General features: G+C 40.8%; 1 protein-coding gene and 1 long non-coding RNA gene across 5 annotated transcripts in view; both read right to left on the reverse strand.

Annotated features, from left to right (window-relative positions):
* SCAPER (S-phase cyclin A associated protein in the ER) overlaps positions 1-15,063 on the reverse strand; it is a 138,792-nt gene extending 123,729 nt beyond the window's left edge. The window contains exons 1-5 of one of the 4 annotated variants that reach the window (XM_064389663.1): positions 14,985-15,063; positions 13,279-13,354; positions 10,704-10,821; positions 4,709-4,779; positions 908-1,105 (exon numbers count right to left, since the gene is read on the reverse strand). In XM_064389663.1, coding sequence (XP_064245733.1) covers positions 908-1,105; positions 4,709-4,779; positions 10,704-10,821; positions 13,279-13,354; positions 14,985-15,040 — 519 coding nt within the window. In that variant the 5' untranslated portion in view covers positions 15,041-15,063. Of the gene's footprint in view, positions 1-907; positions 1,106-4,708; positions 4,780-10,703; positions 10,822-13,278; positions 13,355-13,863; positions 14,433-14,476; positions 14,768-14,834; positions 14,913-14,984 lie in introns of those variants that run through there. The other 3 variants (XM_064389664.1, XM_064389662.1, XM_064389665.1) reach the window with 3 other exon arrangements.
* A 3,854-nt stretch (positions 15,064-18,917) lies between these two features.
* LOC135280612 (uncharacterized) lies at positions 18,918-19,948 on the reverse strand. Its single transcript, XR_010347492.1, has 2 exons — positions 19,596-19,948; positions 18,918-19,186 (listed from the first exon to the last, which is right to left on the reverse strand). It is a non-coding gene; the product is annotated as an uncharacterized LOC135280612 (long non-coding RNA).
* Between the last annotated feature and the right edge of the window lie 66 nt (positions 19,949-20,014).

The raw sequence follows: 20,014 nt of genomic DNA on the forward strand, positions 1-20,014 counted from the left end.
TGCTTTCAATGAAACGTATTTGTACGCTAATCTCAAAAGCAATTTGGCTGTGTCTGATTACAGCAGAGAATGAGATGCATAGGATAAGAAAAAAGTTTACTTAAATTGATATATGAATTTTTTTACAGTGATTAGATAATCATTTCCAGAATGTGTTGAGTTTCCAGCCATGTTTAATATGAAAACAAAGTCACATCTTTAACATCTCTTTTATAATGTATTCTGACTTCTTTTAATGCTTGTGATAAACTCCATTGCCAAAGCATGAGTGATTTTTATTAAATGACAAGGGTATTTCTAGAGATCTACTAGAAAATCACAATAAAATGTGAACCAGATGCACAAGCTATTACAAATCCAGGTTATTTGAAACAGGGAAGTGTCTTACAGTGACATCCCAACCAGACATTGCTTACACTCGACGACCAATCACTTTCTTAACAAAGGGAGAATGAGAAGAGTGATAACTATCACTGCAGAAAGGGAGCAGTGTGCAATTAAGCCACTTAACAGCAAGCAAATGAACGTGAAAAAGGCTGAACTGCAACAGTGCCACCTACAGTAAAGGACATTACTGGAAAAAGAAATCAATCAGCACTTAGTCACAAAAATAACAAAATCAGAACTCAATAAATAAAATCTGATTTCAGCAAAAAACTGAGCTCTAATAATATTATGTACAACATGACAAGTTTTGTACACTTTAAAAATTAGTCCTTGGTCAAGATGAAAGCATTTTCTTAAATATGAATACATATGTCCTCAGCTTTCCTACTTAAAAGCCTACACAAAATGCAAATGAAAAAGTAACATGTTTCTGAAGCTCTAATTCCTCATTTACTTCTTTTCTAAAATATAAAAAAAGCCAGATAGAAGCCAGATAGGCAAAGGACAGCTGGAGCATTACCTTGCATTCCACCACACTCTGGTCTGATTCACATGTGACGTAGATTTCATCCACTGCCCGCCGGAGGTTGTCAAAGAGGAAGGCCCAGTACCGAGCCCGCAGATCCACCTTTCGAGGCTGCCTGGTCTTCGTTGGGCTCTTGTCAAAGTTTTTGTCTCCAGCTCCTGCTGCTGTTAATTTACAGTCCAAGGTAGTGTTCTGGAAACAAGAAGGTCCAAGGGGAAAGAGAACAACGAACAGAAGTACGGTAAGGAGTTGGGTTTCTGTGCAACACACCTTTCACCAACATATTGACACGCCTGTAAACAAGAACTTCTTTCCTGAAGACGACTACATCACTGCACTCACTTGAGCTTTTTAACACACACTTTCTTAAATATAGGCAGCACTTATGTTCAACTAGATTCTGTTTCTTTGACAGTTATAATATTTGCGTTCTACAGCAGTACAAGATACTCTGCCTCAGCACACTGGGAAGATACATTTTCTAATTACATATCCTGTGTTACTTTTTCTGACAGATGTGTATATCCAGAGGTGAAAATAGCATTTCACTATAAAACATACCAGCAATATTCTACCATAGGGAAAGTCTATTACCAAGACATTACATATGACATAATTGTTTTTAAACCCTCGTGGTAAAACATGTTAATGCCAGTGAAATGCTGATGTGGCTCACCCTAAAACACAGACTCAAACCACCCAGTACTCCTTTGCTGCACAGGTGCAGGGGACAGCCAACATGCTAAATGGGGATGTGTGTGCAGGACATTCCAAAGGGCTCTGAAGCACACCTATTTGGCTAAAAATACCAAATCACCACTTGGTCCCATGACACTGCCCTTATTAAACCTAAATTTCTCTCCTACAGAAGAAAACAAACTATAAAAGGCTGCTACCATAAGCCTGTGCACTCCAGAGCCAGTGGACAAGGCACCCTCAGTAAACACCAAGTGACACCCATCTGCTACCTCGTGATGGAGCTATTAGCTGCCTGTTAAGGTAGTCTGGTTTGGGTTGGCTTTTTACATTCATGTATTTAATGGCACCTTTAATGTAGTTTTGATGCACTGGTCCACTGAGGCATGTATCTGCAGCGCATCAATTCTTACTGGAGTACTTTTGCAGGGATTAATGCCAAGTCCCATTCTAAATGCTCTACTTTGGTGATTGAATAAGAACAGTCAAAACTGAGACCACAGCTGGCAGTACACAGGTTTTGTAATTAGAATATCTAATCACTAACTAGAAACAGTGTAATTTTCAAAACAATTGGCTGGGATTCAAGCCTTTTTGTCCTGTGCCACACACCATTAAACAAATTCCACTTTGCACTTAGGGAGGAAGGCACAGTGCCATCAGAATGGTTATGCTCTCACCTGCTTTTGTGGTGAAATGCTAATTTTTCTGTAAGAAGCAGAAGAATGGGCACCTGATTTACTACAATCACACCAACATCTCTGCTACCCTTACATATATCTCCAAGTGCTCCAACTGTACTCCAGATGAACCCCAGTTAATGTATGCACGAGAGTCATGCTCAGAAAGATGCATGGCATAAACAACCAATGAAAAGCAATTCCAGAAGGGTTTCATATTTTTTCTTCCAATACATGTCACCTTTTAACAAACTGCTGGGAGAAGAGATGCTCCTAGGCTGAGGCCTTGTGTACAAACATTTAAAACTAAGCTTATATTCTGGCTAATTTATTGCTCCTTGAAACTCCTGTTTATAATGAAGCAAGCAAAACTATAGAATCATAAACAGCTACATTAAAATAACAGTGCTACCTGTTGCTGTCTGTATGTATAAAATGTGACCTCAGGAAAGTGATCAGGTTTACAGTCATTCAGCTAATACTGTTGAAAAAAGAATCAGTTGTTTTGGAATGGGACACGTGCATAATTCCCACTATTTGAAAGATACATGTTCAAACCTATCTTTAATAGACAATGTTAGAATAGAATATGTTTTGATATTTAGCAATAAAAATATGTTATCCATCTGCTGTATTTGGCATCCATTTATCTTCTCTCTTATATATCAGCCATATTTTAATGAGAAAAACACCTTGTGTAGGCTCTGTAAGCCACAGCAGCTCCATCATTACCCTGTAAGCAAACTTTCAGGGTCTCAGTAAAACCTAAGCAACATTTACAGCTACCAATGTTCCAGCAGAACACCTTTGAAAGGATAAAACCCTCTAACCTACCTGATTTCTTGTAGACACTATCACACAAGCAGGTTAGCATTAAATTAGAAAAAGTATTTTAACTTGCAGCCATAGTTCAAACCTTCAAGTGCAGAAGATGCAAAGCTGATGTACCTTTGAAGTTAACAGACATGGACACATCACTTCTTACACCCCAAATAAGGATGATGAAAGTGATATTAAACTGAATCTCTTTGTGTTTTTTTATTTTTTTTCTCCTAATAGTTTCAGTAACTTCCCTTGGATTTGTGGAAAGTGTACAATGTATATTTATAGTCCTGGGATGCCAAAATTTATTTAATGTATATTTGCCAGCACCCTACTGAAAGGAAGATGAGGTTGGTAAGATCATATGAAACAGCTCTTGTAAGTTTATTTTCTTGAGATTAGTGGCCCATTTATATGTAAAGGAAAATTAAAAGTGAAAGCTCAACAAAACTAAGCCAAAAAAAAGCCACCAATTACAGCAGTATCCAGCGTCTGGAAAGCAGAAATAAAAGTGCTGAATGCCAAATTGAGATGCCAAGATGCACAGACACTCAGCAGTGTTCAAAGCTTAACTGAAGGCACCAGGAATGCACAGCAGCTTCAGCACAGCAATCCCACGCTGAGCAGCAACCAAGCCTTCTCCTGAAAACTCAGGGTTCACACAACACCCAGGTGAGACAGAACCAAAGTGCACATTGCTCTCCACTCCCCTCTTCTGGGGGCACACCCTGCCAGGGAGCCCCAGGACAGCACTGACCCCCCAGCCAAGGGAACCAGCACACACCCGGTCTGTAATGGAGCAGTGTGTGAGCAGAGAACAGCTGCCAAACTGAACTGGGAAAGTAACAGGCCTGTGTTTTAAAGATGCAAATACATCCCTATGGAAGTTGAACATTTTTTCTTTTTTCAAAAAATAACATCTTCCATATGCTTTATTACCAAATTCTGACAGGCTGCCTCAAAACATTAAATGGCTAAAGCTGTACTAATGGCTAAATCCATAAATCAAAGAAAAACAGTGGTTAAAAATATTAAACATGAGGAAAGATTGAGGTATTACTTTATTAATGCAATAAAGGTTGTCATTCACAGAGAAAAAAAAAACGGAATAAAAATAGGAGTAGTGTCTTCTGTACATTCTCATGCAAACTTGCTTTCCAGTCCTAACTCTTAGAAATTTTACTCACCTGGACTCTTCTCCAAATTAAGATCTACTGACTTGAGCCACTAACACATGAGGTCAAGAAATTTCCTTTAATTAGAAATTGGGAAGAAAGGCAGCCCTTGTATAAGCAGCATACTTACAGCAAGACTATCCTATTTCATTTTATTGAACAGCACATTCCTTAAAATAACTTTAATGCCAATAAGTCATGTGTGCAGAGGCTGGGAAGTGCCAAAAGGAAAGGCTGAGGAAGATAACCTAAATTCTGGCAATTTTAACTTCTGAATACTTTACTGTGAAACTCATATGCTTTAAAAATACAATGTATGCAGAGTTTTAGAAAAGTATTAATTGGCCACCAAAATACCAGTGATCTCACAGAAAAAGTGTTATGTCATCTATTTTATGTCACAATAAGAAATGAGCAGATACCTGTTTTACAGTCTTGTGGGCTCCTTGAGTCACCCTTTTTGTTTTTCCACCAGATTGCCATTTTGATTTTCCTGTGGGAGAAGCAACTGTTTTAATCAACAACAGTGATTTTAATTAAATAGAGCACTCTCAAATGCACATATCTCATCTTGCAATGTACTTAGACGGGCACAATTTCTGAGTTAAGACTTTTGGCAAATTTTAGATTCAAAATATATATTCCACTGTTTAGAATGTGGATAATGCCAGAAAACACTAGAGAATGAAAAAAACACAGGAAAGGCAAGACATACAGAATTCATTAAACAAAGGTAAACTTTGAGTTCTCAGTGCCTCTAAAAATCATATAACTGCAATCTACATGTCAAACATTATACTAGTTTTCTATATAAATTTTAAGAAGTCTGCTTTTGATTGATTGCTCAATCAGCTATTACAGAATTAAAACAAGAAATATATTTGTTAGGAAAACCAAATGTAATGATTAAGTTCTTCTGGAGCTGTTCTGACAAGAAAGATGGGAAAAAACAGAACTTAGGTCAGGATTTAATTCATCAACATTTAGATAGCCAAAGGAAGAGAGAAAAACATTCACAGAACACAAGTCATTCTCCTTTAGACCTGAAATCCTTTCTCAAACATGCCTGTCTTCCTCCACTGTTTATACAAAGTGACTTTAGCAACTATGCTTCCAAAATCAGTTTAAATTTCCCCAGTCAGAGGGGGCAATTCCAGATCTCAGTGCTGCAGTGGTGCCAATTAACTGATTTAGAGTTATCTTTGCATAGAAAAATCTGTGTTAGCCTAGACCAACCTGATCTGTGTGCACTTAATCTTTGAGATTTGCTATAGGGTAATGTAAAAAGAATCCTCCAAGTATCTAAACTTGCACAACACAAAAATCACAGAATCCAATTACCAAAAATGTAAGCAAGCTAAGACAAAACAGTAACTAGGGCCAGAGTTTTAGCTAGCAAAGATTTCATCCAAAGAGAAGTCTCAAAATTATTTAGCTGGATGAAGCCAAGCAAAGCAATGCATTAGTTGAATGCAGCCCTCCCTAGACCATGGACATCATTCTTAAATTGCAGAATTGACCAGATCTGTTTTTAACAGTTGAGGCCAAGTTCCCAAATGCAGTCCAGCTGTTTCACATTGCTCTGGTTATGTAAAGTAGCTGCAAACCTGACTTAATCAAGCAGTTGTACAGCTGGTTTGCACAGCTGGTTTGGATCACTGGCTATTCCAGGCACCAAGGCTTTTAATTTAAAACAAATTTAAAATTATTTGCTTGATAATTCATTTTTAAAATGCTACATTAGCCAAAAAAAAAAAAAACAGGTATAAACTGATATATTAAATTCAATTTATCAGCATTCAGGAAAAAAAAAATCATTCAGGTACTACATGTATAAAACCATCCTAGCCACTAAAAAGCTTGAACTGGGGAATGGTTCCTTGGTTGACTTCTGATAACATAAGTATTTCAATCACCCAAGTCTCTTCTGATGTGATTTACATTCCACGAAGACATGGAAGGCAATGGCATACAGGACTTGCACAGTGAAAAGGTTTGCTACAAATACTAGTTCACTAAAATTAAAAAGGGGCAGAGGAACACATCAAGTTGCAGACTCTTTAGATTCTATAAATCCAGAATAACAATCCATCACCTAAGATCTGTGAAATGTCTGAACAAATCCCTTCTAAAGACAAAAGCAAGTTTCCAGGCACTTCCTATATGGGGCAGACATTTAGATGCAAAATAGCAGGTTTTGCAAACTTAATATAGTGTGGGGCAAGGACTAACTTTTTCTTAAGGTGTGCAGGCCAGAAAACTTTGCATTTTAGCAGCAGCTAAATTTTAAAACTTTCTCGTTCCTTTTCTTGTTCATTATTTTACAGTAATGGCTCTGGTAATGAGAAGATTATTTCTGCTTTTGTCCCTCTATACTCCCAAGCAGTGGCAACACCGCTCAATGGCTGTTTGTATGTTCAGGATGACTGGTGTGTAACTGGTGTGGAGCTACAGCATGCTGGCACTGCTAAGGGATGCACAGACTTCAGTGACACCTCAGGGCACCCCCTGCTAGCAACTGACTGAATTGTAAGGAGAGAATAATTGTGACCCAACAAGATCATCTCCTTTCGCTATTAAGTTGCCCATGTGAAATACATGAAGCATCAAAGTTTTGCAGCATTGGAGGAGCTAGAGACATATTTTACACTAAAAGTCCATTTTCTCCCTGTCTGATGTTTAAATATGAAGCACACAGGGCTCATGATTTGTGAAGTCTTCCTGTCCAAAAAGCAGAGGTGCCAATACCTGCCAAAAACCCCCACTGATAAACTATTTTCAAAAGCTATCTTTCACCTAACAACCTCAACAACCATCCCACTCACCTCTCTCTTTTGGACAGTTTTACTGGTATGGGAAATGTGGGAATTGCCTTTACATTTAAGAGTTAATTACAGCCTTCATTTCTGTCCTGGCTATAGCAGAGATCAACTGCACAGGTTGTTTCAATGTCTTTGACACTGTTCATCATCACATCCTCAGCAGAAATGGTAATTTTCAACTGAGGAAGCATACTGAAGTTTCTAATCCTATTATGAACCACATTTTCTTACAAGTTTGTAGAGCAGCAGTAGATGCTATTTTTCTAACTGTACTACGCTAAGGATCTGGAGAAATTACTGCCTTCAAGCATGGATATAACCAAAATTCTCCACATTTTCCCACCTCTAAATTGAAGTACGGCAATATATTTTGCACAAAATTAATTTTATAAATTACTGTCAGTGTCTCATCCAGAATATAATGGCCCTGTATTCACCTACCCACACTAGACTGGATTCCCATTCGTTCCAGTGAAATTCAAGGTTTGAAAGTGATAAGCCTTAAAGAATTCCCTTCCCTCCCCAGTACATTCTGCCAGGTCCCATTAGACCAGTGCTGCAAGGGCTCACCACAATGTGTGCAGTCAGGACTCTCACAGTGCCTCACATGGCCAAAGAGAGCCATGGCATTTCATGACTTTGATCACATTCCTCAAAACTTATTTTCTGCAGCAGTCTCTTGCTAAAATAGTGGAATATGCTGCAAGCTCCCCAGTGTGCCAGGTACCTTTCAACCACTAAAATATGTTTCCTTACCCTGAAATGCTTAATCTGCAAATGAGTTCTGTAGGGCAAGAGCCCAGGTGATTTTAAACAAATAGGAAATAAGAAGAGAACAGTCACCAATACAAGATTTTCCAATTTTTCTACACTTTTTCTATCTTACCCATCTATTAACATTTACATATCAAGCCTCTGCAATTTTTTAACTGTTGCTAATATAATCCCTAAGATTTTGTAATAAAACTTGTGTGTAGCTGCTTGTCTGCATTCAATGCCTCAAACTTCATTCTAGGCATATGAAATAATTACAAAGGAAAAAAATTCTGAAGCCCTCCATTGGAATTATCACAGCTTTCCAAGGTGGGCAAAAACAACGTGACAGCAATCGGTGACTGGTGGCTGCAGGTTTGGAACGCAGATTCCATTCCAGAGAAAGAACACCAGAAGAGGGAATTTTTCTGTTTCAAGACTCCTCCTGGGACACCAAGCTAACAATAGTGTTGATTAGTTTATCCAACAGAATTTGCTGTGTACTACTGAATTCTGTGAAGGAGTATTTGAATTTCACTGGTTGAAAAGTGTTACAGTCACTCTCTCTCCTAGACCATCACCACCATGCCAGGGATTTTGTCATGGCATTGATCTGTATTCATAATTAGAATTTCAGATCTGACATAACTGGGGTGCACACTGCTCCAAAGCACACAACAGATGTATCACCTGCCATTCCAGAAATCTTTTTCCTTTTTATGGAAATACTGCTTACTGGCTGGAACTATGTATTTAGAGAATGGAATCAGAAGGTTTTGATTTCTTTTTTATCTATGTATGCTATATAAAATACACAAGTCTTTCAGAGCAAGGGGAAAAAATGGGAAGAACATCATAAGCACACATTTTTTAAAGGAAATAGAAAAAGGATACAAATGGAAAAGGTGAATTCAGCATTTTAATTAATCAATCCTCTATAAAACCCTCTATAACCCTAGTAATAAAAAATGCTCATACCTTCACCAAGTCTGGAAAAAAACCTCATTATGAATAACAGTATATAATTTAAAATGTTAAATCACACACTGGTGCTGCCAAATCAATACCTCTGAATATTACAAGCAGAAGATACTGCCCAAACACAAAATTCTACTTTGTACAGGAGAGTGGCAGGATTGGCTCAGGCACCCTGAACCTTTGGCCTGATTTACACAACCCTTGAACGAGTTAGAACTGTCCTAATCCATAATATTGCTGTGCTGACAATCCATAATATCGTCCCCTCAGGGACACAGCACATATGGAAGGATCAGTATAAAATGAACCAGAGCTCAGTGACACCAAAATAAACACCCCCCCATGCCAGGCAAGGGTCAAGAGATAAAGCGTCTGGCTCTGCCAGGCTTTCACTAGCCACAAGCTCCTTTTCACAGGGAAATTTTCCATCAGACAATAATAATCAGATCCTTTGCATTATGCAAAAAGATCAGCTTATAATTTGATTTCAGGAAATATTCAAAAGAAAGCACCACTGACAACTACAACAGGGCTAATACCACCAAAAGAAGGAAATGAATACAGCTACTTAGATTTTAATTACTGTACATAACTACTATTTAATGAAAGCTAAAAATTCACTTTTACATTCGTTTATCGTGGTTTAGCAGAAATTGTTAGAGCAAACATTCATCTACAACTCAAAGACATTTTAAGGAAAAAGTGTTAAAAGTTTTTAAAATAATTATACAAGCAAGGTAGTATTCAAAACCAACAGACTCTTTACACAGAAAGCACAAGTTGCTCAAAAATACTACTGGAAATAAACTGCATGTTCCCTTACCACACACACATTCACATCACTACCTTCCCCAGAAGTGTAATTTGGAATCTGGAAATACTTTGGGCCCCAATTCTACTCTGCTTAAAGACAGTTTAAACTTTGCATCAGACATAGGGTGAATTGTTTTGCACCTTAAGACATAACATTTGTTAGAAATGTCTTTTCCACTGGCAGAATCACAGAACAGCCGAGGTTGGAAGGAACCTCTAGAGATGGTTTAATTCAGCCTCCAGGCTGCCCAGAGCTATGTCCAGGGATGTTTTGAGCATCTCCAAGGAAGATGATGCCCACAGTTTTTCAAGGCAACTGGTTCCCATGTTCAACCACCTTCATAAAAAAAATTTACCACCAGCATAAAAAAAATTTACTTTTAGACACTCAAAAGCTGCAGCACCTGGACAGGGACATGCACTTACAAAAATATTTGAGATGAAGTTCTCAAAAACAGCATTCAGACATCTGGAACAGCTTGAGTAGGATAAAAATAAAAGTCAATTCCTGGCTCCTTAAGTCATCATACCACAAGAGGGTATTACAACAGTGATAAAACTGTTCTGAGGACTTGCATTATGGAAAGCTGTCCCCACATATCCCCTACTTTAGAGAGTCTTCATTGGCATTTACCAAAGCTGAAGTGATCCCAAAAGAAACTTTCAAATTTCTTTGTTTTAGAACACAGGCAGCAATTTGTCAGATTGTTCTAAGTCATCCCTACAATTCTGAATTCCCCAGTTACAAGAGGTCACTTTAGGACAACATCATTGTGTTACACAACTATCTTGATAATACCAGCAGAAGAAAACAGTCTTAGATGTTACTTGCAGACAAATTAAAACAGTTTTTATTCTGCCACTGGAAGGTTTTACAAATCTGCCAACTGCAAGGCACATTTTGTAAAAAAACTTCTAAATTACACTGTGTATGCTAAACAGAACACTTTTATATAGAGAAATTTTACATAAGGAAAATATTTCCAGATGAGCAACTCCAGTTGACAGAGGAATGGAAGTGCAAAGACCTGGAAGACTGTTAAACACATACCATCATCTTCCTTGTTTTCCAGTGGGACACTCCAGGCAATCAGGTTCCTTGCTGTCCGTCCCTCTTCTGCCACTATTTTCCTCACTTTGTCATGGCTGTTGGAGCGCTGGAAAGAAGCCTGAAAAGAAGAAATACATGGACAGGCACACAAGAAAGAGGAATCTTTGGTTTGAGTTTGACATGGTTATTTCATCCTGTATGTGGCTACACTGTCCAACGTGGTGCACAGGTGCTGAATTTTCCTGAAATATCTGAAACAGGTGTATGCATCCATTTTCATCCCCATTCTTCTGCACAGAAGCAGATTTATTCATCAGCACGTCATGGAAGTTACTACCCAGCCCTCAGTATGGGCACGTTCAGACCACATCACTTTCATTTAATTGCTTGACAATGCTGCTGGGGCATGACAGCAGACTTCACAAATGTTTTAATTACCCTGTGTCAATTAGAACTAATTATACAAGCTAAAGGCAGCATGAGACCAAAATACATGTGTTGGCTGATTGGTGAGAGCCTGGAGAAAGGCATGAGCTGTATGGGAACCATCTGAAACATGCAAAAAATCCCAGCTCTCTCACTGAGGAGACAGGGACATAGAAAGGAACATATTCCTGGCAACAACTGTGATGGGCTGTTACTACAAAGCTGCAGCCAAAGACAGAATAAGAGACACTGGGGATGCACTTCATTTAGCTAATAAACACAGTTCTTTGCACTCGTGAGATGTACCATCACAAGACATTTGAAACAAAATACATTAAGAAGTATTTGTATCAACTGACAGATGTCAATCACATAAAAGCTTGCCTCTTCTACAGTGTAGGAAAGTTAATCCACAGAAAACATTTTGCAACAAAGCCAAACTATGCACGGTGATGATAAATGTCTGTATTGTGATGGCACAAAACTGCTGACCACGCCAGCTTTAAACACTGGCCAACTTAACCATAAAGAAGTTAAATAAACCTAACAATTATTTCAGGCACAAACAGGCTGATTTTCTATAGAACTAATCAGGAAGCACGTTTTTCCTCTTTTCATTTTTACCATCATATGGCTCAAGCCTGCAACCACTTCTACATCTTTAGAAAGAAAATGCAGTAAAATTACACTAAAAACAAATATAGAAGCTGAGTGGCTAGAATTTTTTAAGGCAGCAGGAAACATAACACAAATGAGAAACTCCTTTTACTTTAATGTTATCTAATAGTTTTTAACTTGGGCTTCTCTCATCTAGATGTCTTCAGTTGCCTTTTAGGAAGTTACAGTGTGCCATCTAGTGCTTCACAGACCTGCCCAGAGACACGACCAGGCAACACAACAGAGGAAAAAACAGCACTGCTGAATCTCTGAAGTTTTGGAAAACAGAGCAAAACTACATACCTTGGCCCAAAGCAACTCAAATAAAGCACATAAAACCCCCAGAACCCGGACAGAACTGGTTCTAGTCTATCCTTATTCTATACAAATAATTGCCTAATCTTGCTGGGAATTTTTAGTAAGAGCAACCATTTCTGCTGTAGCAAGTTTAGTTTGGGTTTTTAATCCCTTGTTGCTTAACGATGTGAGTGTAAAATTTTGCATTAGTCCACAACAAACTAACTTCCCAAATTATTTATTTTTATACAAGCCAGACAAGCTTAAAAGGAAGCAGTAAGTATCTCATCATGACATTTCAAGGTATTTTGTATCATGAAACTAGAGCCTACCTTAAAATTCTCATCTCTGTAACTTGGACATCAGTCAAAAGGGAGGCCCAAACAGGAGTCAGCAGTGAGGAGCTGCACAGCCACCAGAAGTGAGAATCACTGTGCCAAAGGCAGGAGTGGCTATCAACAGCCTTTTCATTTGACAGGAGCTCACTGCAGTCCCCTTCCTCACACACTGACCCCTGGTTTTTGACTGCTCCCTCACCCTGAATCCCTGCTACCTGCTGCTCAGCCATCCAAGCGTGTTACCTTCTGCCACATGCTGTGCACACCATCAGCCCTCAGGCCAAAGGAGGGACTGGAAACTGCTCAGCCTTAAACAGCAAATGTTTGTTATTTAGTCTGTAATGCTTCTTTTAATGGCTATAACCACTAAAGGACCTTTTATGAGGATTCTTTTTTAAATTATGTTCATAGATATAAATACATGATGTAAACAAACCGACCAGTTTCACCCACTCCTTCCCAAGGAAAAGCCATTCAGCCCTAAGCTCAGCTCCTCCTAAGAACACCACACTGGTAAGTGTGACCAAACATGAAGGTCTTACACTACAGCACAGGTTGGATGAAAGCAGCTTAAAATGGGAGTCAGCTGAAAAAGAACCAATGCAAAAACCCCATATACTAACACAACTAGAAATTATGCAAAACAGAAGAAATGCTCAGATTTATTCTACTGTAAAATTCCTTTTTGAAGGTTCCTCTCTACAGTGTTAATGAGTAACATTTATTAAGCTCCTAGAATCAATACTTTAATAGAAGGTACAAATGAACTGATTTATTAATTAATCCCAACATGAAAAATTATTTTTTCTTGCTGTTGAAAAAATACCATACAGTGTAATAGCTACTGAATGTCTTACCATCATGTTATAGCCTTCCTCTGCATCAACAGGCTCACTTATTACATTTTTGGATGACCCCATTGAGTTTTCATACCTGTCAAAAAAATGCAATTAATTATTTTTCCTTAAGCCACTTCTAAAACTACTTTTAGCTTGCTGGCAGTATTTAGGTCATGTACATCAGATGAGCACAGTAAGGTTGTCAAAAGATAATTTTATTTGTAAAGTGTTTGCACTGCTCCTTACTAAAAATAGCCAAAAGTCTGAGAAGAAAGCAAAACGAGACTGACACTACAGAAAAATTTTATAAATCACTGCATGGACTGTTCTATCACAGTGATGCCAGCAGAATAATCTTTCCTGTGACAGAGAACTGGGCAAGCTGGTGATCAGTTCAGAAAGAAAAACTAATCAGTGATGCACTAACAATCATCATCAGCTAACTAATGACAAAGTAAAATAAAACTGAAACTTCTGGTCTCATGTAACAATAAGATGTGAAGGCTCCTGCACAAGTCAGCTCCAGCAAAGTGAATACTTTATGCAGCTGTAGCACAGAAACACTCCCACAAATGAAGAAAGTACACAGGGGTAAATACTTACAGCTTTATCAAGAGTTTCCAGAACACTGTTAACCATTCTGAAATAAAGTTAAATCCTTGGCTTCAAGGTTGATAAATTCTAAACAACTGCTGATTTGAGTGCAAACAGTCTAATCTTACTTGTCTGAACAAGTAACAAGTCTGGACATTAAATACACTTCTAAATTATTCAAAATCAGGTAAAAAAACCCCAACAATATTAACCTTTAATCAGATCCAAAGTCAGATTTTGTTGGCCTTTACCATGAATGACACTGTTTTAAGCAGGCTGTTCACCTGTTCTCACATTACATAATAGCTGACTTTTCTAAAAGGATGTACCCCAGCCTGTGCCAACAAGCACACGGATGTCTGTGTGGCTTAAAGCAACCTACTAAAGCCATACAAACCAAAATGTTCTGCACTTGGATGAAGGGACTTTTTGAAAAGAAAGACTGTACTTCTGCATCACTTCAGCCATCAGAACAGACCCACTGCTGAGTCTTCAAACACTGAAGCATCTTAGCAAACATCTCTTGTACACCAAGCTGGCTTGATTGTAATCGAGGGATAATAAAAGCCCATAACGCAGAAATATGAATCTGTATTTAGAGAACTGCACAGAGAAGACAGACCCTGAGTACACTGCGAGACCTTCAGTGCTGTCAGCCGTGATTTTGTCTCTGACAGCAAAGGAACACCACGGGACTACGCTAGGAACGACATCAGTATTTTCTAAGATGCAAACAGTCATGTGGCATTTGACACGGGCTCGCAGTGCATTTCCTCAGCGCGGGTGCCTCTCTCCCCACACACAACTCCCACTCTGGACAGGTGGGCCTGTACAGCCTAAAGCACCGGCGGGGTCCCAAGCGCCGGGACCCCCTCAGGCTGAGTCCGAGTCTCCGCACAGGCACTGCGGGAACGCCGGGAGGGGCTGGCTCAGACGGACAGCCCGTTTCTCCCTCAAGGCACGGCCTGACCCACACCCACCGCTCCCGGTCGCCCGTAGCAACCGGGCCGTCCCTGCCCGGTCCCGCCGGGGCCGCGGGGCTGAGGGGGGGCGCGGCCGGCCCGCCGCCATCTTGCCCGCGCCTCCCGCGCGCTGCCCGCTCGCGCCGGGCCCGCGCGCCGGCCACTCACGCTCTCCGCCGCGCCGCGCCGTCCCGCCCGCGCGCGTCCCGCCGCGCTGACGTCATCGCACCCCGCCGCCACCGCCCGCCCGCAGCCGTGCCGGCCCCGCCTGCCCGCCCGGCCTGCGCATGCGCGGCTGCCGCCGCTGAGACCGTGCCCTCACCTGGCCCCACACCTTCCACCTGTTATAAATAAGAAGCTTGACTAGGCCAATCAATTTATTAATTAAGATGGTAAAGTATGAGCAGTACAGCGCTGGGTACAGTGGGGGAAATTTTCCCTCCAACTGCACGCTCATAGTTGGGGCTTACAGATATTTATAGGGGTGCTCATAAGGTTTCTCAGCAGTTTCCATTCCCAATTTTTACATCACAATTCTATACACTATTGTGATTTAGTTTTTCTCAAGTTGTATCCCAGAAAGGAGTATCTCCACAATGTGGGGTCCAGCTTCCAAAAGAAGAGAGAAGTCTTCCAGCTGGTGAGGTCCAGATTCCAGGTGCGGGTTCACCTTTTAATTGCAAGGACTATAAATCTCATACCAGTGATGTCCAGCTTTCCTTGGTCGAAACTATCAATCCTTGAGTTGATGTTCATCTTCCTTTCTCAAGCTGCTTTTCAATATTTTGTTAAGGCGTCGAGATAAGCATGTTTCCTTTTTATATATTCTAAAGCTATAATTTCAAAGATCCTTACTACAAGCAATATTCTAAAATTATACTTCAAAAGGTTATTATTGCAAAACTTTTTAGCTAGAAGCAGAAAGTTCCTGTCAAACAGCAACATCCTTAAAGCTTTAATGCGAATGCTCCCAAATCAACTTAAGACTTATAAAGGTTAATTGCAAACAAAGGATAGGTTCAAAGGCCTTCTTCCATGCTTTACTTCCTCAGTTATTTATCAGAAGTGTCTGTATAACTGTCCCATGGTCGGTTTCCACACGTATCCCAATCACAGATACACAGGTTGCTGTATGCACCTGACACGAAGCACAGCTTTGTATTTCCCACACCCTGATGCATGTCCAGCCCGCGCCGCTGAGGCGGTGTCCTCACCTTGCCCGCGCCTCGCCCCACCCTGAGGGTTCCCTGAGTCTGTTCCCACAGCCCCTTGGGCAGGGCCAAGCTCGGGGCTGCCCTCAGCCCCTGAGGACACCCTGGGTCACAGAATCTGCTTGGGAAAGGCCTCTGAGACCATCGAGTCCCTCCTATGACCAAACACCACCATGGCACCTGTGAGCGAACACCACCTTGTCACACAGACCAAGTGCCATGGCTAGTCTTTCCTTAAACACCTCCAGGGACAGTGACTCCATCACTTCCCTGGGCAGCCTGTTCCAAAGTTTAATCACTGTTTCTGTGAAGAAACTCCTGCGGATGCCCAACCTAAATCTCCACTGGTGCAGTTTGAGGCCATTCCCTCTCACCCTGTCACCATTGCCTGGGAGGAGAGACCAGCCCTTACCTGCAGTTGGTAAGTTGTGGAGAGCCAGAGTCCCCCTGCGCCTCCTTTCCTCCAGGAGCCCCTACAGCTCCCTTGGCTGCTCCTGGTGCTCCAGATGCTTCCCCAGCTCTTCCCTCCTCTGGACATGTTCAAGCCCCTCCGTGTCTTCCTTGTAGTGAGGGGCCCACGTGTGACCCCAGGGTGTGAGGTGTGGCCTCAGCAGTCCCAGCACAGGGGGATGGTCACTGCCCTGCTGCTGCTGCCACAGCCCAGGGGCCAGCAGCCTTGTGGCACACCTGGGCACACCTGGGCTCGTGTTCAGCTGCCATCAGCCTGATACGGCTTCCTGTGCCAGTGTGATCACTGAGGTCATGGCAGTCAGCCCCTCAGCATCCAGCCCCTCCCCACTGCTGGGAGCGGGGGAAAAGGGAACAGTAAATAACTGTGTGCAATACAGGGGGTACAGGTATAACACAGGCACTTAATCCTGGGGTGTAGCACTGAGGTGTGATTTGGGCTACTGCATCCAGCTTGCCCACCTGGGGACATGTGGGGCTTGTGAAGAGGCCAGCCTTCCTCATGGGGTCTGAGGCCTGGGAAACGTGATTTGTGAGGAAACACAGGACAAGTGGAATCTATTAAGATGAAAGGGGATGTGGTAGGAGTGTTCAAGCATGTAAAAGCATGATGTGAAGAGAATAATTTGTTTCCCTCAGTGTGACAGGAATAGCAAGAAGAAAGAGGCCTAAATGATAAACTGGACAGCTCAGGCTGTCATCTTTAAAACATTAAAAGTCCTGAAAGGATGGCTGTAGATGGCCTGGGAGATCATACCTTTTTCACCTGGATTTGCAGCAGCAACAAAATCTCTCAGAAACTACATCACTCGCCCGTGGTTCAGAGCAGAGAGCTGAGCCATGAAGGTCCCATCCCAGTTCCTCACAGTGCCATCCTTTGATAATGCACTTATTATTTATAAGCTGCCTGCTCAGTGTGTGGCTGAGCTGAGTGCCATGATACTGTGTTGCATCAAATCCTGCTGTTCTGGTTTGATGCCAAATCAGGTATAGCATCAGAAGAATCTCCTGTTATAACCTATTTCCTCAGATATTTATAACTGCACTAAATGCAAAGAACTAGAAAAACAGGTCAGTAATGTCTGCAGAGTATAAAATACTTTCTGCAAAGTCTTATGAAACAATTAGAACGTTCAAGAAGTCATATTTGGGTACTACTAAAGCAAACTACTGTCACTTTGAAATCCAAACACAGGGTATTTAAATGTGATGATCTTTATAAATAATTGCTGCTCAGTTATTTCCCTTACTTAAATCTAAAATCAACAACTTTTATAATGAAAAAGGGGACGATTATCTTTGCATGCAGGTCTTAGATAAACCGTCTCATGCAGCTTAAAATGTTGACATGTGGTAATAAAATAAGGGGAATATGTCAAAATGGAAGCCTATCTAAATAAAGCTTCTGTCAATCAATTTATTCTGACAGTGTATAAATGACATACATTAGAATAAAATTAATTAAGGCTTATTTAAGTTGAGCAGTGATTTATAAAACTGAAATGCAGAAATGTCAAAAACTTACAGTGAACACCAGATGGATAACTTGACTTGTTAGAAATAACTGTTCAGGAACTGAGGCTTGTGCTGCTGGACAACTGCTCTCATGCTGACAGTCCAACAGACCCAATTATACTTGCAGATCTCACAGAGAAGAAATTGTGTTGAACATGACATTCTAACATTCTTTTTTTTTTTGTCACCAAAAGAATGGCTCCAAATAGATTTGTGACACACTGCATGTGATTTGGCTTGAGGAAAGGGCAGATTTTCCAGAAAAGTCAGGAATTTCACCACATAAAAAAGTTTTTATATAGCATGACTTGTATTCCGATTTAAAAATAGCTTCACTGATGCTCCCTTTTAACTCACAATAGTGATGCGTTTGCTATGCAAGTGGTTAAAATAATGGAAGGAACAGAAAAACCTCTCTCTTTTCCCCATCTGCATTCATACCAGAATGGTCTTGAATTTTATTATACAACTGGTTTAACTGTGTGCTGGGAAGGGTCTGGATTGTATTTTGAGATGGAGAAGAATACTATTTCCTCTGCTTTCCCTCTTGATGAGATCCAGATTTTTTTCCTAATATATAGGATATAATTAATTTCATAATAATAAATGTGGTTTTGCAGCTTGGGTAGGCACTGAAATGTCCAGTCTGATACACTTGTCAACCCTTGAGATACACAGTGAAGATGCTTTTTGTGGTGTTAGTAATGCATCAGACAAAGAAAACAAAGCATCCTGAGTGCTATTTCAGAAACTAATCAAATTGTATTTCTGTCTTGATTGCTCATAGGATTTGCTTTGTCTACACATGTCACAAGTAGTAGGACTTAATTCACATTTTGTATATGTGATTTATTAAATACTGATGGGAAATTTGACATTTAAACCAATAAAAGATATTAGACTTAACTCACTATTAGATTTTTTAATGGAAAGACATTTCTTATACAGGCAGGAAATTGCAATAACACATTTACTGATTTATTGCAATATTTTACTCTCGGATCTTCAAAATGAACTGTCGTAGCTCTTCACAGTTAATAGAATTGGAGGTGAACTGGGATCAGTCCATCGCTCTCGCCATGGAAGGGACTGGGCAGTGCAGCAATTTCCATTACCTTGGGGCTCTAACAATGGTGTTCGTGGAAACACAGGTAGGTTAATCTCACTTCTTTCTGCCTAAAGGAGGAATTTTGAAAATACCCTTGTATTGAAAAGAGAAATAACAAATCTAACAATGGTCCTACATAAATCTCAGCCCAGTAACAATGATTAATTTGACCACAGTGGGGTCGGGATCAGAGCAATCCCAATTCCATGTGACAGCTGTTAGGAATTATATTCTTGGGGAGGCCCCTGCTCAATTACTCGATGTATTTTCAGTTTGTCTGAGTGGTCAATGAGGCTAAATTTATTTTACAGCTTTCTATTATCTGTGTTGAACAGTTATTAAAACTTGTATTGATCCAGTTATTAACTCTTACAAAGCCTTGCTTCCCTTTCTCTTTGCCTCAGAAGCATTACTTGGGAGTTGCGCCCTTAAGCAAGACTAATGCTTGCTCCTTTTTGGTATAAAGCTTTTGCACACCTTGTTTCCTGATCATCTTTCCCTTGCAGGGTTTGTTGATGCCTGCCTGAAATTCTGGTAATCACAGAATATGCCGAGATGGAGGGGACCCATCAGGATGATCCAGCCCAACTGTGTGTCCTGTGCAGGGCATCTCGAAGAGTCACTCCTACCGTGTCCAAAGGCTCCTCGAACTCAGACTGTGGTAAATCACTTCAGTCTGACAGGCCTCACTAATGTTTAACACTTGGATAATTCTCAGTATATCCTGACGGTATTTGGTGCCTTTCGCTGGTAGACCAGAAAAGCCTAGGCGAGAGAGGCCCGCTCCCGTTCCCGAATGGCTCCCACTGCGCGCAAACGACACCGCCGGCCCGACTGCGGCCGCGGGCCCGACCCTCCGCCGCGGGCCCGACCCTCGGCCGCGGCCCGACCCTCGG

This window comes from Passer domesticus, chromosome 14, assembly GCF_036417665.1.
Source record: "Passer domesticus isolate bPasDom1 chromosome 14, bPasDom1.hap1, whole genome shotgun sequence".
Classification (NCBI taxonomy): Eukaryota; Metazoa; Chordata; class Aves; order Passeriformes; family Passeridae; genus Passer; species Passer domesticus.